The following is a 20103-nucleotide window of genomic DNA, read 5'->3' on the forward strand; positions in this document are numbered from 1 at the left end:
GATAGATGGTGCAAAACCTGCAGTTCTGGGGTTCCCCGCGGTTGTGGTCACATGTAGCCATGGCTTTATCTGCTGTGCTTGCGGGTCATCTCAGTCATGGATCAACCAATTGTGTGTGGGCTGTGTCGGGCGGTGAAGGAACATTGGGGAGACCTGCCACCACGTCAAAGGAAAAACATGTTTCCTCCTGCTCCTCAGTCATGTTGGGGTTTGCAGCAGGCCAGGGCTTCTCTCTCTGTTGGCGTGGGAACAGTGGCCATTTTGGAATCTCGGGTAGCTTTTTCAGCATCTGTGGGGAGGGGGATTCCCCTCTGAGGCTATTGCCAGCATTTTCGGGCTCCGGAGAGGAAAATGGGGGCTCGGAAGGGAAGGATTTTCCTGTTGACTCTATTCCTGAGTCCACATGACCTTTTCCCACAGAATTTAGTTTGTTGATGCACGAGTCCTACTTAGCTAAGCAGCTCTCTGGGGAGGCGCGATCTGGGACCCAGTCCCGGCCTTTGAAGAATCTGCTTCTGGGACATAAGCCTGGGCAGGCAAAAAGGAAGTGGTCTTCACCTGTTCAGCTTGTATTGGGGCTTGCCTTAGCTTCAGGAGACACAATGGATGATTCTGATGATTTGGATGTTGCTAACGAAGCACTGGGGTTGCCCCAGGACATCGATCCAGATACAGGTGACATGGATCAGGTGGTGGATCCAGAGGAGATCCCTGTTACCAAGGGAGATGACCCCAGGGTAGTCCATCTTTTTCGTAAACAGGAACTGTGGCTCTTAATTCTTCAGGTCCTGCAGGAGCTTGGACTCAAGGTCTGTCAGGAGGACTGTGATTTGGAGGGGACGGATCCTGTCCTGCATGGCTTGAGAGGTCTAGCAAAAGCTTTCCTGTACCACAAGTTGGTGAAGATGTTGGATCAAGAGTGGGATACTTCTGAGGCCAGCTTCAGCATTTGGAGGGCTATGGCGAAGCTTTATCCATTGCCTGAGCAGATGTTGGCGTTTCTGTCTCTTCCCAAAGTTGATGCTTCTGTGTCAGCAGTCACTAAGAAGATGACTATGCTGGATGCAGGGTCCTCTGCTTTGAGGGACATCCAAAATTGGAAGTTGGCGGTTCAACTCAAAAGGATACTTGAGGTTTCGGCCCTGAGCTTAAGAGCGGCCATATGTACCAGTTTTATGCAGAGGGTTTGCCTGTGCTGGATCCAGCAGTTATAAGAGAGACAGCTGTAGCCAGGCAAGATGCTCAGAAGGCTGAGCACTTGGAGGCTGCTGTGGCGTACAGAGCAGATCCTCCATACAACCTGGTCAGGACGTCTTCTAGGATCATGATGTCTGCGGTATCAACCAGGAGATTGTTGTGGTTGCGTAACTGGTTGGTGGATGTGTGGTCCAAGTCTCAGCTAGGGTCTATTCCTTTTAAGGGAATGCTCTTGTTTGAGTACCTAGACCAAATAATGAAGCACCTGGGGGAATCCAAGGTTGAACAAGTTGCCAGAAGCTAAGCCTAAGGGCAGAAGATTCTTTCAAGCTTGGTCCCATTTTCGTGATAATAGGTTTTGCCTGGCAAGGGGTTCTTCAGTGCCTCAGAGGCAATCCGCCCCTAGAGGTCAATCCTGGGGCAGTCCTTTTTGAGGAGGTCTGAGACCTTTCTGGGACACCACAGGGGGAAACGCAGCTGGTGCAAAATCCTTGCAATGAAGTAAGGATGGTCTATTCCTCAGTTCCAACTGTAGGCAAGCACTGTTTTACGAGGAGTGAACCAAAATTACCACAGATCAGTAGGTTCTCAGTGTAATAAGAGATGGCTATGCTTTAGAATTTGCTCATCCCATTTGAGATTTATTCCTAGTTTTCCCCTGTGGTCCCCTTGACAAGCGGCTTATTTCATCGTGCCATAGAAGGAAGGCACACTTCCGCACGATTTTGGATCTAAAGATGGTGAATACAGTTCTGAAAGTTCCTCATTTTCGAATGGAGACCCTGCATTCGGTCATCAAGATGGTGTGCAAAGACAAGTTCCTGGCTTCTCTAGATTTGATGGAGAAATATCTGCACATAGCCATCCGACCAGAGCACCAGTGGTTTCTGCGGCTTATGGTTCTGGGGCAACATCTTTTAATTTTAAGCTCTCTCGTTCAGTCTGGCCATTGTGCCACGTACTTTCACCAAGGTTATGGTGGTGATGGTGGCAACTGACTTGTCAGGAAAGTGTTCTGGTACACCCCTATCTAGATGACTGGATCATTTGGGCAAAGTTGGGGGACCTTGGTCATCAATCAGTACAGAGAAAGTGCTGTTGTGCCTGGAATCTCTCAGCTGGATGGTAAACCTGGCAAAGAGCCACCTTCTTACCATGCAGACCCTAGAGTATCTGGGGGCTCGCTTCAGTTCACGGAATGGCATAGTGTTTCTCAGAGGAGAGGATGCTGAAGCTTCAGGGGCAGATTCGTCGGTTGTTGGGACTGGCAGTACCCTGGGTCTTAGACTATTTGCAGGTCCTTGTCTCTATGGATTCAACCTTGAGTTGATTCCTTGGATGTTCATGCATATGCGACCCCCTTCAGAGAGCGTTTTTCTCCCAGTGGGATCTGCTTTCTGAGGAGTTTCATCTTCCCTTTTCGCTCGAGGAGGCCTGTAGAGACAGTCTCTCTCATGGTGGCTCTTTCGATCCAATCTGGAGTGTGGTGTGGAACTAGAGGCTCTGGATTGGGTGATTCTTACCACTGATGCCAGCCTGTCCAATTGGGGGGACAGTATGTCAGTCAGTCAATGCAGGGATGGTGGTCCAAGGAGGAGAGACTTCTTGATCTATTAGTCTTAGAGACCAAAGCAATATATTTCACTTTACTTGTCTTTCTGCCGTTATTGAGAGAGCGGTCAGTAAGAGTCCTATCAGACAATGTGACAATGGTCTATATCAACTAGCAGGGAGGAACTAAGTTGGGCAGTAGCCCAGGAAGCTCAGGAGTTGATTCTCTGGGTGGAGCACACTTGGAGAGGATAGTGGCATCAAACAGTGCAGGTGTGGACAATGTACAAGTGGATTTTCTGAGTTGCAAGATATTGGACCTGGAGAGTGGGAGCTGTCAGACAGAAATGCAAAACGTGTTGTGGTCCTCATGTGGATCTAATGGCGACTTGTCAGAACGCCAAGACATTCCAGTTTTTCAGTCTGCGAACAGAGCACAGAACAGAGAGCGTTGATGCTCTGGTTGTCCCTTTGCCTCGGAACATTCTACTTTCTTTCCTCCATGGCCCCTAGTAGGCAAGGTGTGGTGACAGATAGAGAAACATCCAGGCAATGTAATTCTGGTGGCGCCAAAGTGACCACACCAACCTTGGTTCGCTGATCTTGTCAGCATGGCCATGGACTGACCACTGCGGTTCAGGCATCTAGCGAATCTTTTGTAGGAGTCCAATATTTTGGATCAGGCGGCACACTTTTGTCTAGCAGCCTGGCTTTTGAGAGGTGATGTTTGAGACGCAGGGAGTATCCTGAAGCTGTAATTGCCACTCTGTTACAGGCTAGACAAAAGTCCACATCTCTATCGTGTGAGAGTCTGGAAGGTTTTCGAGGCCTGGTGTATCAGTAATGGTTACACATGGGGTACAGGCTTTCAAAGCTATGGTTTCTCATATTTTATCCTTTATTCCGGAGGTTTTAGTCAAGGGTCTGGCTTTTAACTCTTAAGGTTCAGGTGGCAGCTTTTAGTTGTCTACGAGGTAGGGTAGAAGGTTATAGTCTGTCAATGCATCCGGATGTTATACGTCGTCGCCGGGGGGGGGCAAAGAATTTGTTTCCGCTGTTAAGGAGAGTTTGCCCATCCTGGAATCTTAATCTCATGCTCAGAGGTTTGAGTGAGGCTCCTTTTGAGCCACTGAGGAGAGCAACTCAGGTCTTGACCATTAAGGTAGTTTTCCTGGTGGCTATATGTTCAGCGAGGAGAATATTGGAACCACAGGCTTTGTTTTGCTGGGATCTTTTTCTTCAGATCTCAGGGGGTTTCGTTGTGTTCAGTACCTTCCTTTTTTTTCCTAAGGTGGTGTCGGCGTTTCATATGAATCAGTTGATGGAGCTCCCAGCTTTTCCAGATTTGGACTCCTCCATACCTCAGGCAAGGGAGCTTAGGCTCTTGGATGTGTGGCAAGCCTTGTTGGCGTATCTGAAGGTAACTAATAACTTTAGAAAGTCTGATCACCTGTTAGTTTTGTGGAGTTGGCTTAAGGAGGTGATTGTTTTGGCTTATATAGCTAAGGGTTGACTGGTCCCTGTAGGTTTGAGAACCCACTTCACGTGATCTCAGGCAGCCTTATAGCCGAGGCTCAGCAGGTTTCTTCACAGAAGATTTGCAGGGCAACAAGTTGGAAGTTGCTGCACACATTTGCCAGGCACTATCATTTGGATGTCGGGGATCCGGCTTCCAGGACCTTTGAGAGTGTTCTGTGATCAGGACTCTCCAGGTCCCACCCAGTTTAGGGAACTTAGGTACATCCCAGGAGTCTGGACTAATCTGGGTACGTACAAGGAAAGGAAAACTTGGTTCTTACCTGCTAATTTTTGTTCCTGTAGTACCACAGATCAGTCCAGAACCCATGCAGTATGTGGGGAAGGAGTCGTCCGCTCATTCTGTTCTTGGCGTGGAATCCAAAGTTGTCTGTGTCAAGCTGTTCATTTTGTTTTGGACTTCTAAAGAGGTCACCGTCCTCCGATTGTTGGAGGAAGTTAAGAAAGGAAAATTAGTTTCTTACCTGATAATTTTCGTTCCTGTAGTACCAAGGATCAGTCCAGGACACCTGGGTTGTGACTCCGCACCAGTAGATGGAGACAGACTAAAACTTGTGGGCGGAGCCATATATGCCCCTGTGCCAGTCACAGCCCCTCAGTCTTACGGAATGTCAAAGTAGAACACAACCAGAGAAGTAAACAAAACTAGATACCGCTAACTAACGGGGAAGAAACACCCCCTCTGGAACCGGACTCTCCAACCGAGAGAGCGAACAAGCGGAACAGAGCAAATCAAAAACACAGAGCGGACTCTCCATTACTTCAGCGCAGCACTGCGGGCGGGATCCTGGACTGATCCTTGGTACTACAGGAACGAAAATTATCAGGTAAGAAACTAATTTTCCTTTCCCTGTACGTACCAGGATCAGTCCAGGACACCTGGGATGTACCAGAGCAACCTACTGAGGGTGGGAAGCAGAGAGTCCCGCTCGGAGAACCCTCTCTCCAAAACCCCCGGAATCGGTAGCCCGGACATCCAGCCGGTAATGCCGGATAAAAGTATGCAACGACTTCCAGGTGGCCGCCCTACAAATCTCTTGAGGCGACACCTGAGAAGCTTCCGCCCAAGACGCTGCTTGAGATCGAGTCGAGTGAGCCGGCAGCCCCACGGGAAGAGGTTTTCCCCGCACCAAGTACGCCGAACCAATGGCCTCCTTGAGCCAACGAGCGATCGTTGTGCGGGACGCTGCAGCTCCTTTCTTTGGTCCAGAGAACAGGACAAACAGATGATCTGTGACCCGAAACGGATTAGTGACCTCCAGATATCGGAGAAGGGATCTCCGCACGTCAAGCTTCCGTAACTCCCTCTCTTCTGTAACAGAGGAGTCTCCGCACGCAAAAGCGGGCAACTCCACCGATTGATTCACGTGAAACGACGAGACCACTTTCGGAAGAAAGGAAGGAACCGTCCGTAAGGAAACCCCCGAATCGGAGATACGCAAGAAAGGTTCCCTACAGGACAGGGCCTGTAACTCGGAAACACGCCGTGCCGAGGCAATCGCCACCAAGAATGCCGTTTTTAAAGTGAGATCCTTAAGAGTTGCGCGTTTCAAGGGCTCAAACGGCGCCGTGCATAGAGCGGAGAGAACCCAATTGAGGTTCCAAGCCGGACAAGGAAGACGTAACGGGGGGCGAAGGTGTTTAGCACCCCGAAGGAAACGAGCAATATCCGGGTGAAGCGCCAGAGACTTACCTCGCAAACACCCAAGCGCCGCCACTTGGACCCGTAGGGAACTGCACGCCAGACCTTTGGCCAGACCCGCCTGGAGGAACGCCAGAACATCAGAGACGGAAGCCGAAGTGGGGTCCACCCCGCGCTGCACGCACCAGTCCTCAAAGACCACCCAGACACGGACGTAAGCCAAAGACGTCGACTGCTTCCTGGAACGCAGTAGCGTGGCCACCACCGCATCTGAATAACCTTTTCTCTTCAGTCGATTCCTCTCAAAAGCCATGCCGCGAGACAGAAGTGATCCGCATCCTCCAAACAGACGGGGCCCTGATGGAGTAGGGCCGCCATTCCCTGGAACCGAAGGGGTGCCGCTACTGCCAGTTGTACGAGGTCTGCGAACCACGGCCGGCGAGGCCACTCCGGTGCCACCAAGATCACGTTGGCCGGATGCAACTCTATGCGCCGTAGAATCTTGCCGATCATCGGCCACGGGGGAAACACGTAGAGCAGCACATCCGTCGGCCAGGGAAGCACCAACGCATCGACGCCTTCTGCCCCCCGCTCTCGACGTCGACTGTAAAATCGCGGGGCCTTCGCGTTGTGCCACGTGGCCATCAGATCCATGTGGGGCACCCCCCACGTTTCGCAAATGAGAAGAAACGCTTCGTCCCCCAGCTCCCACTCTCCGGGATCCAGACGATGACGGCTGAGATAGTCCGCCTGCACGTTGTCGACTCCCGCAATGTGAGACGCTGCGAGGTTGCTGAGATGTAGCTCCGACCAGGCCATCAAGCGCTGAGCTTCTTCTGCCACCTGGGGGCTCCGTGTCCCCCCCTGCCGGTTGATGTATGCCACGGTGGTCGCATTGTCAGACAACACTCGGACTGCCTTTCCCCGCAGCAATGGTAGAAAAGCCTGCAGGGCCAGACGGACCGCCCTGGTCTCTAGGCGATTGATAGACCACTGGGCTTGCGACACTGACCATAGGCCTTGAACTGAGCTCCCTAGGCAGACCGCTCCCCAACCGGAGAGGCTGGCATCCGTGGTCACCACTGTCCAACTGGGCACCAGGAGAGAGACTCCGGCGGAAAGATGACTGGGGTCCAGCCACCACCGCAGGCTGGACCTCGCGTGTCCCGCTAGAGGAAGCGGTAAATGGAAGTCCTCCGAGACCGGCTTCCAGCGGGAAAGCAAGGATGACTGTAAGGGTCGCAGATGAGCGAACGCCCATGGCACCAGCGCCAGCATGGAAGCCATAGACCCTAGGACCGTAAGGTAGTCGCAGACCCGCGGCTGGCGAAGAGACAACAAGCGCTGCACCTGAGTTTGCAGTTTGCCCATCCGTTCGAGCGACAGAAACACCTTGCCCTGCTTCGTGTCGAAAAGAGCTCCCAGATATTCCAAGGTCTGCGTGGGTGTCAGATGACTCTTGCTGAAGTTGACCACCCATCCCAGGGACTGCAACAGATGGAGGACCCTGGCCACCGCCATCCGACACTGATCCTCGGACTTCGCCCGAATCAACCAATCGTCCAGGTAAGGATGGACCAGGAGACCTTCTCGGCGCAGTTGCGCCGCCACCATGACCATCACCTTCGTGAATGTACGAGGGGCCGTTGCGAGCCCAAACGGGAGCGCCCGAAACTGGTAATGCCGACCCAGAATGCAGAATCTGAGGAAGCGTTGGAACGACGGCTGAATGCCTATGTGAAGATACGCCTCCGTGAGGTCCAGGGAGGCCAGGAACTCGCCTGGCCGGACCGCGGCGATGACTGACCGGATCGTCTCCATTTTGAAGCGAGGCACGCGAAGGCATCGGTTCACCCCTTTGAGATCCAGAATTGGTCGGGACGTGCCGTCCTTCTTTGGTACGATGAAGTAAATGGAGTAACGGCCTTTGCCGTGTTGGCTGACAGGAACGGGGGAGATAGCTCCCCAGTCCTCTAAGCGGCGGATGGTGTCTAGCACCGCCGCCTTCTTCTCGGGAGCCTTGCAGGGTGACACAAGGAACTTGTCCACTGGAATGCGAGCAAAATCTAACGCGTAGCCGTGTCTTATCACGGTGAGGACCCACTGGTCCGACGTTATTCTGGCCCATCTCTCGTAAAACGACAGCAACCGCGCCCCGACGTTGGGAACGGCGTGCTGAGGCTGCGGCGGGAGAAGGGCCGACCCCCTTTCATTGTGAAGATTTGGGAGCCGTGATGGCCAGGGCACCCCCTGGTCTACCAAAGCGCCTCCCACGAAAGGACTGCTGCTGCTGCCACTGTGGGTTACGGGAGGAGGAAGACCTGTACGAGTGCCCCGACGACCTTTGAGGTCGCGCCTTCCTGGGCCCACGAAAGCGGGACCTGGCTGCAAAGGAAGGCCGCGACCTGGATCTATCTTCGGGCAACCTGAAAGCCCTATTTTCCCCCAGGGAAGCCATCAAATCATCTAACTCCTTGCCAAACAGCAACTTACCCTTGAATGGCAGCGCCCCGAGGTAAGCCTTAGAAGAGCCATCCGCCGCCCAGTTGCGTAGCCACAGGAGGCGGCGCGCCGAGACAGCCGCCACCATGGATCTAGACGAAGTGCGCAGCAGATCGTGGAGTGCATCTGCGCCATATGCTATTACCGCTTCCAACTTATCCGCTTGCGCTGCCTCGTCTGCCGAAAGATCCGCATTGGCTTGGAGGACCTGAGCCCAGCGTAAGCCAGCTCTCAAAGCGAAATTCGTACACATGGCGGCCCGAATTCCTAGCGCTGAAACCTCAAAAATCTTCTTGAGCTGTACCTCCAGCTTCCTGTCCTGAAGGTCCCGAAGAGCTGTCGCACCCGTAACCGGGATAGTAGATCTCTTCGTTACCGCCGAAACCGCCGAATCCACCTTGGGAAACTTGAGAAGGTCCAGCGCATCCTCCGGGAGCGGGTAAAGCTTGTTCATGGCCTTGCTGACCTTCAAACCTAACTCCGGAGTGTCCCATTCCCGGAACATGATGTCCGTTGAAGAAAAATGGAACGGAAAAGCAACTGCCGGACCCGTGAGGCCTAACAGGACCGGATCCATGTTCGCTTCCTGACGAACCACCGCCGGAGGGGGGTCTATTCCCAGTTCCTGGAGAATGGCTGGAATTAGAGGAGGCAATTCATCCCTACGGAATAGCCGGACCACTTTGGGATCGTCTCCCTCCACTGCCTGTGAGCCTTTTCCTACGCCGGACGTAGCGGAGCCGTCCGCTCCCACATCGTCGGGTCCCTTCTGGGTCTCCTCAGGGGAATCAGCGTCCGCCTCGGGGGAGGAATCGGTGTCCGCCTCCTGTGGGACGCCACGTGGAGGCCGCTTCCCCCGCAAGGCGCCCTGGGGCCCCTCCGCGACCCCGGAAGGCTTCCTGGGCCTCTTCTGCGGTGGAGCCCTGCGAGCTTCACTCCGGCCGCGCTTGCTTTTTTTGTATTTCAGGACCTTGCGCAACAAAAGCGCAAGGTCCTCCGAAAGCGAGCTCGAATCTGAAGAAAAATCAGCGGGACTCCCCAGGGACCCCCTCCGACCGCGATCCGCTGCGGGGAAAGCACGGGAGGCAAGGCCGAAGGCCCTGCCGTTTCCCGCGCCATTTCGCGGCCCGTGGCCAAAATGGCCGCCACTCCCGCGCTAAGCGGGAAAAGCTCTTGGGGCTTGTCTACGGCGCCCCCCTCGCGCGGAGACGATCGCGCGGGCCGCGAACGAGCCCCCCGAGGCGCCCCAGACGACCCCTCTCCGCCCGGAAGACAAGCCGCGCACAGGCCCTCACGCGAAAGGCGCGCGCGTGCCGAGCCACAGGCCCGGCAGAACGAGCCGCGAGGCATGCTGGCGAAGAGGCACGAAAACGGGGCAACAGGAGCAACGAAAAATAAAAAAAAATTCAAACGAACGGCCTCCCCCCGTCGGCGGCGCCCCCCCCACGAGTGGCGACGTGAAGCAAGAGAGAGCCGGCACAGAAATAAACACAAACCTTTTTTTTTTTTTTTTTTTTTTTTTTTTTTAACAAAAACGCCTGTCGCTGTCCACGGTCCTGGAGCCCTAATCCAGCAGGGGTGAGTGAACCGGGCTCCCCGGTGTCACCCCTGACGCTGCTACTAGGCCAGCTGGGTCCTCGACCCTAGCAGCGGCCTCAACCAGGGGGGGGTGGTCCCCTCAGAACCTCACAACCCCCCTGGGAGGCAGGGCGAAAGGGACCTAGGGACAATTTAGAAAATTATTGCCAAATAGAAACCCGTAGCCTAAACTGGCCTAACAAATCAAAACAAAAAGAACCGACCCTGACGGAATACCAGAACCAGGGCAGGCAGGGCTGTGACCGGACCTGCACCATCTACTGGAGACAGAGTAAGACTGAGGGGCTGTGACTGGCACAGGGGCATATATGGCTCCGCCCACAAGTTTTAGTCTGTCTCCATCTACTGGTGCGGAGTCACAACCCAGGTGTCCTGGACTGATCCTGGTACGTACAGGGAATCAGTTGTTTGATTAATTAGAAATATATATTATTTTGACTTGGATATAGGTCAAAACTGAAGGACTGCAGGTGGCACTCTGGGTTATATAGCAGTGTCAGTAAAGCTTTCTGTCTCCATCTGCTGGCAGGGATGCAAACCCAGGAGTCTGGACTGATCTGTTGTACTATAGGAACAAAAATTAGCAGGTAAGAACCAATCTTCCTTTGCATATAAGCAGTTACGTTTTTGAATGTTATTGCTTGCATATTACTGCAATGTGACGTAGATACAGCAGACAGTGTGCAATAAGGCATTGATTAGGTGGACAAAAAAAAATGCTGATCATTTGTCCCTTTGCTCTTTTTCCCATCTCTTGCTAGGCTGTTTGGCAATCGTTCTTACTGTTACGAGAGGATGCTGCAATATAAAGAAGCCCTGAATGACGCTGAGGTAGCCCTGAGTCTGATGCCTCACTGGCCCAAGGGATATTTTAGGAAGGGCAAAGCACTGATGGGACTTAAGGTACTGTGACCAACTCCAGACTGGCTTTTCTCATTGCAGCTAAACCAGGCAGAAAATACTTGTAAGTGAGCCTGGTGCTGCTGCTGTGTGGGCAAGACACAGAGACAGAAGAGGCGGGTCTTGTCAGTGTTAGATCAGTGGTGTTTGCATTTTGTGGTGTAGAGGTGTGTGTAGTGGGTAGGAAATTGTGAGAGGCTGCTGTGGGATGTGTATGCCCTGCTGGGCCACTAGGGGAAGGCGAGAGGGCTGGACAAGGGAAGCTGTGGTTAGGTAGCTATATGGTGCATTTCTCACCCATGGTAACTCTGAAAATGTGCATCTGTCAAAAAAGTGATAACATTTCGATGTGGAAAGAGAAGTGCGATTGCTAGGTTAGTACACTTGAATGCTTGGAAGTAAAGGGTAATATAATATATGTTATCACGTGATTGGGATTTGGCATTATTTATTGCAGTTGATACTGTGTAATCTGTGGTGAGTAGGGCAAAAACCTGCAGAGGAAATTAGCTCGACAAGGAATAGCTTGAGTCCATTTAGCATTTGGGTTGATTATGCATAAGGTCAGCAGCAAAAGGATTTTGTCAAACCCCTGCTTGGTACCATATAGAAGATTTCTGTGCATTCAGCCAAGTGAAAACACATTTGGGGCTGTAAGAAATGTGCACCTGAAGCTGAAATGTTCCTGAAGTGGCAGTGACTGCTGGTTACTTTGGAATAAAGACTCATATTTATTAGGACTTGCAGTCTTATGGTGTCTCTAAAAGCCTGTTTTGGTAGTCCTTGATTTATTTTTCTTTTGCAAAATATTTATTCTCTGACAGATTGACACACGAGTCCACTGTGCAGTATCTGTGCTATAAGTTCCGTGAGATAACTTAAGCCATGGTATATATATTTAGGTCCTTAATTTCAGCACTTTTTTAGAGCAGCAGGGTTGTTCTGCTTCAAACACTCTCCTCTCTTCTTCCCCGCAGGCTGCCTGAAGGGGAGGGTGATCCTGGAGCAGAGAGAGCTGAGAACAGCCACTCTTCTTTCTAATCCAGCCCCCTTCTCTCCTGCTGATCCCTCTCCTCTCTTCTTCTATACAGCAAAGGAGAAGGGATGATTCTGAAGCAGATGCTGCAGAGCAAAAACACTCACAAAAAGGGGTTGAATTGACGGGTTTGAAACTTATGAACAATAGTGCCAGCTGTCAAGGCTTCAACCCTGGCCTTGATAAACACTACAGCTCACAGTTTTCAAACTTGTGCATATTCAACCCCTTTTTATGACTGTTACCCAGGGCTTAATTTCTGGCAGAACAACCAAGAATGGTGCTCTCTCCCTCCTTTTCTCCAAGACCCAAGGAGACAGGAGTAGAGCTGGTGGTCAATCAGTTCTGACTCCCTCACAGAAATAAGCGCAGAGCTGGTGGTGTAGTTCAGTTTCAGCAACCTGCAGACGCCATGGCAGCAGGATCGTTTCTGGCCACCTCCAGGCCCCAGAGAAAGCAGAGCGCAGAGTGTGTTGGATCTGCTTACCCTGAGATGAGAGCAGCCGCATAGCCTTGACTTCTATGCAATTTCCTGGCGCAGCTGAAAAGCCATGGAAAAGGGGTGAAGAGACACACAGGGTGAATTCCTGTCAGCCCCACTGCTTCTGCTGCTGCAGGAAGTGATCACAGGTGTACAAGTGAGTGAGAGAGTTTTTAGAAGAAAGCTCAGACCTGGCCTCAGCCCTGGTTCCACTCCCTTCCACGTGGCTTCACAGTTCCACTTCCTTTTTATCTACAGATTAAGCCCTGTGTGTACCCCAGAAGAGAGGAATACCATAGAGGCATTCAGATATTTCAAAGGTATTAATGCATTCCAGTAGAGCATTTTCAGCAGAAAGGAAGTTCTAGAACAAAAAGTCATGATATGAGGCTCAAAGGAGGTAGATTCAGGAGTAACAGAGAATGTGCTATCAAAGTTTGCTGGATATGTTGAACAGGTGGTAGAGACCTAAATAGTAAAAAAAAAAAAAAAAAAAAAAAACCAAAAAAAAAACCAACCAAAAAACAAACAAACAACAAACCAAACTTGGGATAAGCACAGAGTCTTCAGTTGCACAGATGTGAAGGTGAACCTGGAGGTTTGGTGGACTCTACAGTAGAAAAGGAAAATAACTAGATTAGACAAGTCTTAGTCTATATCTGTGATCATATTTTCTCTTTCACTGTTATATTCTGTTGCCCACCCCCTCCTCTTGCAGGAGAAACCATTTAATTAGCTTGTTGCCGCATAAGTTGAAGCTGCAAAGTTCTAGTTTATTTGTTTGAAGGAAGCTGCGGTGCCTGTTGGGCTGCTTCATCTGCTTTCTGTTTTAGCCCCCTACAACTAATCTCTCTGCTTTTAATCTACAGTTCCTACCTCTTCCAGGCAGCTTGCAGGGGAACAGGAGGGAAGGGCAAGACTGAGGCTGGAGCAGAGGAGAGCCAGGAAATTCTGTGCCCTAATACAGACCTGCCTTCCTGTTCCCTGCTTCCTGAAGGGAACAGGAGTAGAAAGGATGAGATTGGAGTGAATAGAGCAAGCACTCCCTTGGATTGGAGTGGGCAGAGATCCCTTAAAGGCTTTTTTTTTTTTTTTGTCAAACCAAATTTGGACTTTGACATAGTTCCTGGATAGCTTCTTGTCCTTTTAGAAGAATTGTATCTCTATACAATAATTCTCAACTGAATGTGTGGCCAATTTATATCAGTTGGCAGAGAATGAATCCTTTTTGGAAGTCAGTAGCTGCTAGTGTCCCACAATTGACAGAGGGCATTCATTTCAATTAACAGCACGACAAACTCTGCTGATGCTGAGCGTAGCTTCAGCATGCATAAGCTCATGTAATCAAAAAGATGATGAGGACTGTTCTCAAGAAAATATAAAAAGGATGGTTGCACTGTATTTCAATTCAAAACAGTGACATCTAACAGTTACATTTGTTACTTACTTGTCTCTACGTGATAGTTGATTTTTGTACATGATAAACATTTTATTTGTATATAGTTTAAGCAACAAGAGAAGTTTTCAATGAAACATTAATAGGTTATAACTTCCAACCAGCAGATGGAGTCACAAATTAACAGGTTTGTTGATGTCACCCCTTAGACTCCTGTAAGGGTCACCAACTCACCCCAAGTCAACCAAATAGTCTGATACAGTCCTGGTTTTGCTCCATTGTATGCATGCATTTGTAGTTCTGATTACGGGAAATTGAGACAATCGGAACTACAACTCCATGCATGCATCTAGTAAACCCAGCACTGGATTAGCCTGTTTGGGCGATCTAGGTTGAGTTTGCAACTCTAACTCCCATGCTGTCCTCTGCCTGCCAGTATCTCCCATGCTGTCCTCTGCCTGCCAGTATCTAATGGTGGGCATGTATTCCTGCTGTGATCTGAGGCCTTGTTAGGCTGGATGAAGAATACTGATGAAGCAATTTAGAGGGGCAGCTCCTAAGGTGAAAGTTTTGTACTCTTCCCTTGGTTGAGCACAGCCACATTCTGGATCTGGGCTTCAGACTTAGTCTGCTGTGAGTCTCTGTCAGATTTATTTTCCAAACAAGAAAAAAAAAAACTCAGCCTAATCGCAGCTGCTGGAGGACTTGGCAATTTTAAGCATCTCCAACGAGCAACTGTTAGTTTCCATTTCATATTTTCTAGTTACTAATAGTTTACTAAAAGAAAATGCAGCACTTCATCTTTCACTGTCTTTATTAGAGATAAAATTCTACATGGCTATGGCACAGTTGCTCTATTCATCTAATCTGAACCCCTTAGTCCCCGGGACTCATCTCTAATATCTTTCATTAACAGAGCATGTAACCAATCAATGCTTCCATCCCCTGATAAGAAATTGCCATGCTGGGTCAGACCAAGGGTCCATCAAGCCCAGCATCTTGTTTCCAAAAGAGGCCAAACCAGGCCACAAGAACCTGGCAATTACCCGAACACCAAGAAGATCCCATGCTACTGATGCAATTAATAGCAGTGGCTATTCCCTAAGAAACTTGATTAATAGCCATTAATGGACTTTTCCTCCAAGAACTTATCCAAACCTTTTTTGAACCCAGCTACACTAACTGCACTAACCACATCCTCTGGCAACAAATTCCAGAGCTTTATTGTGCGTTGAATGAAAAAGAATTTTCTCAGGTTAGTCTTAAATGTGTTACTTGCTAACTTCATAGAATGCCCCCCTAGTACTTCTATTATTCAAAAGTGTAAATAACAGATTCACATCTACTCGTTCAAGACGCGGAAGAAAAGAATTCATTTAGTCTTTCTGCAATGGCCTTATCTTCCCTAAGAGCCCCTTTAACCCCTCTGTCATCTAATGATCCAGCAGACTCCTTCACAGGTTTCTTGCTTTGGATATATTTTAAAAAGTTTTTATTATGAGTTTTTGCCTCTATGGCCAACTTCATTTCAAATTCTCTCTTCGCCTGTCTTATCAATGTTTTACACTTAACTTGACAATGCTTATGTTTTATCCTATTTTCTTCAGATGGATCCTTCTTCCAATTTTTGAAGGATGTTTTTTTGGCTAAAATAGCTTCTTTCACCTCACCTTTTAACCATGACTGTAATCGTTTTGCCTTCCTTCCACCTTTCTTAATGTGTGGAATACATATGGACTGCGCCTCTAGGATTGTATTTTTAAACAATATCCATGCCTATTGAACACTTTTAACCTTTGCAGCTGCACCTTTCAGTTTTTTTTCTAACTAATTTTCCTCATTTTATCAAATTTTCCCTTTTTTATTTATTTTTTTTATTTAGAGTCTCTTCTATACCGATGTCCGTTCGCACATCGCATCGGTTCACAATAAACAAGAACTTTTAGGCAGAGCCCTTACATAAAACAGGCGATATACAGATAATTATAGGGAGGAGCCCTTACATATAACCAGAGAAAAACAAAAACTGGGTGGAGGGTCAGGGGTCGGAGGGTCAAGGGTAGGGCAAGAAAAACAATGGATTAAAACTATATAAGTTATATAAGATAACTAAATAACATAACTTCAAACACGTACAATGTACAAAATGAGGGACATAGCTTATTCCGTATTCAGACCGCTTTCATAGACGTGGATAGCACATATACAATACAAATGATATTTATGTAATGGGGGGCGACATGGTGTAGGCTTGCTGAAAGAGCCAGGTTTTCAGTTTCTTCTTGAACATGGGTGTGTATGTCTCCAGGCGAATATCATGCGGTAAGGAGTTCCAAATGGTGGGGCCGGCTAGTTTAATGTTAGAGCTGTATATACCGTCACAATGGGGAAGGAGGGAGCTGTAGATTTACTTATTGTCCCCCTTCCAGTTATTAGTTTAAATTTGATCATGTTATGATCTCTGTTACCAAGTGGCCCCACCACCGTTACCTCTCTCACCAAATCTGCGTCCCACTAAGAATTAAATCTAAAATAGCACCCTCTCTTATTGGTTCCTGAGCCAATTGCTCCATGAAGCAGTCATTTATTACATCCAGGAACTTTGTCTCTAGCAAGTCCTCATGTTACATTTACCCAGTCAATATTGGGGTAATTGAAATTTCCCATTATTATTGCACTGCCAAATTGGTTAGCTTCCCTGATTTCTCTTAGCATTTCATCTGTCTGACCATTTTGTCCAGGTGGACGGTTGTATGCTCCTATCACTGTACTCTTACCCAACACACATGGTATTTCTACCCGTAAAGATTCTACTGAGCATTTAGTCTTTTGTATGATCTTTATCCTGTTGGACTCTCTACCCTCCCGGACATAGTGCCACACCCCTACCAAATTGATCATCCCTATCATTGCGATATAATTTGTACCCTGATATAGCACTGTCCCATTGGTTATCCTCCTTTTATTATTTATTTATTTTAAGTCTTTTCTATACCGTCACAATGGGGAAGGAGGGAGGTGTTCACCCTTCTCCCTTACTCCCAGACCCCCCCCCCCCTGGTCTTACTTCCTTACCCGTTGCCCCTGAGGAGCAGGGATGAGTTGGCAGGGGATGTGCTCTAGATTTTCATACAGAGCACCTTTTTCCCTAGAGCTGGTCCTACACATGAACATATGTGAGCAAAGGAAAAACTAGGGCAGCTGGGACAGAAGCAGAAATTAGTTATTGCCTGATAGTTTCCTTTCCTTGAGTCTAGCCAGAACAATCCAAATGCATGAAGTTTGCCCACCAACTAGCAGTTGGAAACAGATTAACAGATTTGCTGTTGTCACCTCTTATAGAGTCACGTGTTGACCTCAGCCTGCCAGTATTATCTATAACAAGCTAAGACAAACATTTTAATACAATAAACCTTTCCCTCACCCCCTAAACAAATTCAAGATGGCTTCCAAGGGATAAAAACAAACATAAAAACACAGACATAACTGTTCTACTTGATAATGTTATCACCTTCAAATCCAGCATGATGCTAGCACACACAAAACAGCTCTTCTGAGAATGAATCAGGAGAATACGGTAATACTCTTGGCAGAAAAGGGAGGGTCCTGGACTGGTCATGCTGGACTCAAGGAAAAGAAATTATCAGATAACTTATTTCTCCTTGTTGTGCTCACATCTGGGCAGAGTCCTGACAGGGAAGAAGGTGCTGCAAAAAAAATAAACACGAAGAGAGAGAGAAAGTGAAGTCATAGCAGTGGAGGCTTTTGGCTGATGTAGTTTAAGGGAGCAGAAGCAATGGAGATGGGTGTGGCCAATTAGGATATGGTTTAATCAAAAAGAAAAGTCTCTTGGAAAACCTGGAAGAGGGGCATCTAGTGAGTGGAGGGTTAAGGAGCTGCCAATTGGTACCTGCAAGGGGCAGAAGTCAGAAGAGCAATGTCGTCTTTATGGAAATACTACTGTCTCTCATGAAAGGAGCTGTTATCTTAAGTAACAAATGCAGAAAAGGTCTAAAGGATACTGTGTTCTGAAAGTTAGTCCAAAACAACTATACCTTAGCAATCTGACAGTGGTACAAGACAAGCTGCATTATCCTGTTGGATTCTTCTCATTAATACTCTTTACTGTACTTTTTACAGCTCAGCTATCTTGTAGCAAAGAGTTTAAGCCTGTATGCATCATGCTGGAGGTGTGGGTCTCAACTAAGAATCCTGCACAGCTGTAGGATAACAGTTGGGTGCAAACTCTGTGGCCACCCTTAGTCAGAGGCAGGACCCGAGAGTTGACGACAAGCAGGGTTGCAGACTATCTGCCATTTGATTGGTTTGTCAATACCTGAAGCTGGTGACTGACGACCTTACAACCAACAGCTATGATTGTTGGTAATTTGGCCTCTCCCATCTTTGACTTGTCCATTTATTCCTGCCCCCCCCCCCCCCACCAAACGAGCATGGGGCCTGTGATCCTACATTCATGATCCTTGTCAACAAAACCCTCTTCCTCCAGCATGTGAGATTCCACTTTGTATAGGAAGCTCTACATAGAAGGATCATAATGAGGGTAGGATGTTTGAGTCTCCATGTTGTATACCAGTCTGTGGCTGTACTGCTGGCTTCTTGAATGGCTTCCGGTGGTGGCAGCCCAACTTTCCAGGTGAGTGGCAGGAAGACAGTCCTAAGGAGGAGGAGCTGGGCTTATGAAAGGAAAGACAAGCTGTAGGGAACAAGAGGGACTTGAGCAGCAGATGCCAGGACAAACCAGCTCCAGCCCTCACCACCACTCCAGCTATATCTTTTTTTTTTTTTTTTTTTCATTCTGTTTTGGTGTTTTAGACTGGACTCCCATTCTGATTCTGTTGTTGCAACAGGAACTTTCCTCACTGTCTCCCTTGTGCTCCTAGTTCCCTGTGCTCATCTTAGGCTGGTCTGGCACAAGGACGGCAGGAGGGAGAAAAGCTCTGGAACTGAGGCATCTTTCCTCTTATTTCTCCACAGAGGTACACCGAGGCAAAAAGCACCTTTGAAGCTGTTCTTAAAGCCAATGAAACTCATGTTGATGCTGCCCTGGAGCTACAGAAGTGCCAGATGCAAATTATACTGGTGAGCCTGTCAGAGAAGCTCAGTGTGTGCCCGTGGGCTGGTTGTAGGAAGGGGAACTGTTAGGAGGACAAGGAAGTAAGAGGGAGTGTAAGATTGAAATGGTGCTCATGTGTGCAGTACCATCAGCCGACGGGATGCAGGGACATAGAGCAGGGTTCCAGCTCTGAATGGTCTCTTTTTTGCAATGTGCTTTTAACCTGAGTCCTTGCTATCTTCCCAATCATCCTTCCTTTCTTTCACCTACCTTTGTCTCTTCTTTCATTTTTATTTTGTATTTTTTTTGTTTTGTTTTCTTGCCTCATCCTTTCTCAATCTTTCTCTCTCAGGAAAAACGGTTCGCCAGAGAAAATAATGTGCTCAAGCCGCAGTTGCCAGACCTGTTACTTAGAGCCCCGTTATCTCAGCCCCTCCAGCCTGGTAAGGACTCTCCAGGGGGTTTTTTTTGTCCCTTCTGCACCTCAATAAAAGGTCACACCAGAGATTAGGGCCCTGTGTGGTCTGAAAATGTCATGCCAGTTTTCATCTTTGGAAAATTCATGCCTTGTTTCAGTAAAAGATATCATGACCTGCAAAAAAACCCCAAAAAACAACCCCTTGAAGGAGAGATTTAACTGACTAATAAGAAGCTCTTCATGTGAGCAATCTACTTATAAAAGGGAAGGATATTGGTTATGGCACTTTCAGTGCAGTTGGACCTGAAATTTCGTATCCTAGGTAACACCAAAAACTACAGAAAGCACTATCCTTCCCTCACAATGCAAATACAAAAACCAAAAGATGAGATACAAAACAGATACAAGATACAAAAACCAAAATAAGTATTTTGAGTCTTTCATTGATATTCTTATAAAAGTTTTAGAGAATAGAACAGTGGTAAATGGTTTGAGATTAATACTGGTTTGTTTGTTTAAAGCCCATTACAAGCATAAAATGAGAGATTTTTTTTTTTCAGATTTTATAGTATTCAGATACTTCTATTTTAGAAATTTAATATGATGTAAAGATAGTATGCTCAGTGCAAGTTTGATTGTATAAACAGACAATTTTCTTGGACCCCCTCATAGTTTGTCTCTTATACCCTCGGTAACAGCATATCCCCTGCATGTTGGTTCCTTTGTTTTTAGTCTTACAAGGGAAACCACATCTGTCTGATTTTCTGTTGT

The 20103-nt window shown here is 48.2% G+C and overlaps 1 protein-coding gene across 3 annotated transcripts in view; it reads left to right on the forward strand.

Annotated features, from left to right (window-relative positions):
- Positions 1 to 20103, forward strand: part of TTC31 (tetratricopeptide repeat domain 31) — a 167312-nt gene that overhangs the window by 80832 nt on the left and 66377 nt on the right. For all 3 annotated transcript variants that reach the window (XM_029595609.1, XM_029595600.1, XM_029595618.1), the window contains exons 11-13: positions 10789 to 10930; positions 18836 to 18940; positions 19267 to 19357. In XM_029595609.1, the coding sequence (XP_029451469.1) occupies positions 10789 to 10930; positions 18836 to 18940; positions 19267 to 19357 (338 nt within the window). The remainder of the gene's footprint in view (positions 1 to 10788; positions 10931 to 18835; positions 18941 to 19266; positions 19358 to 20103) is intronic.

This window comes from Rhinatrema bivittatum, chromosome 1 (assembly GCF_901001135.1).
Source record: "Rhinatrema bivittatum chromosome 1, aRhiBiv1.1, whole genome shotgun sequence".
Classification (NCBI taxonomy): Eukaryota; Metazoa; Chordata; class Amphibia; order Gymnophiona; family Rhinatrematidae; genus Rhinatrema; species Rhinatrema bivittatum.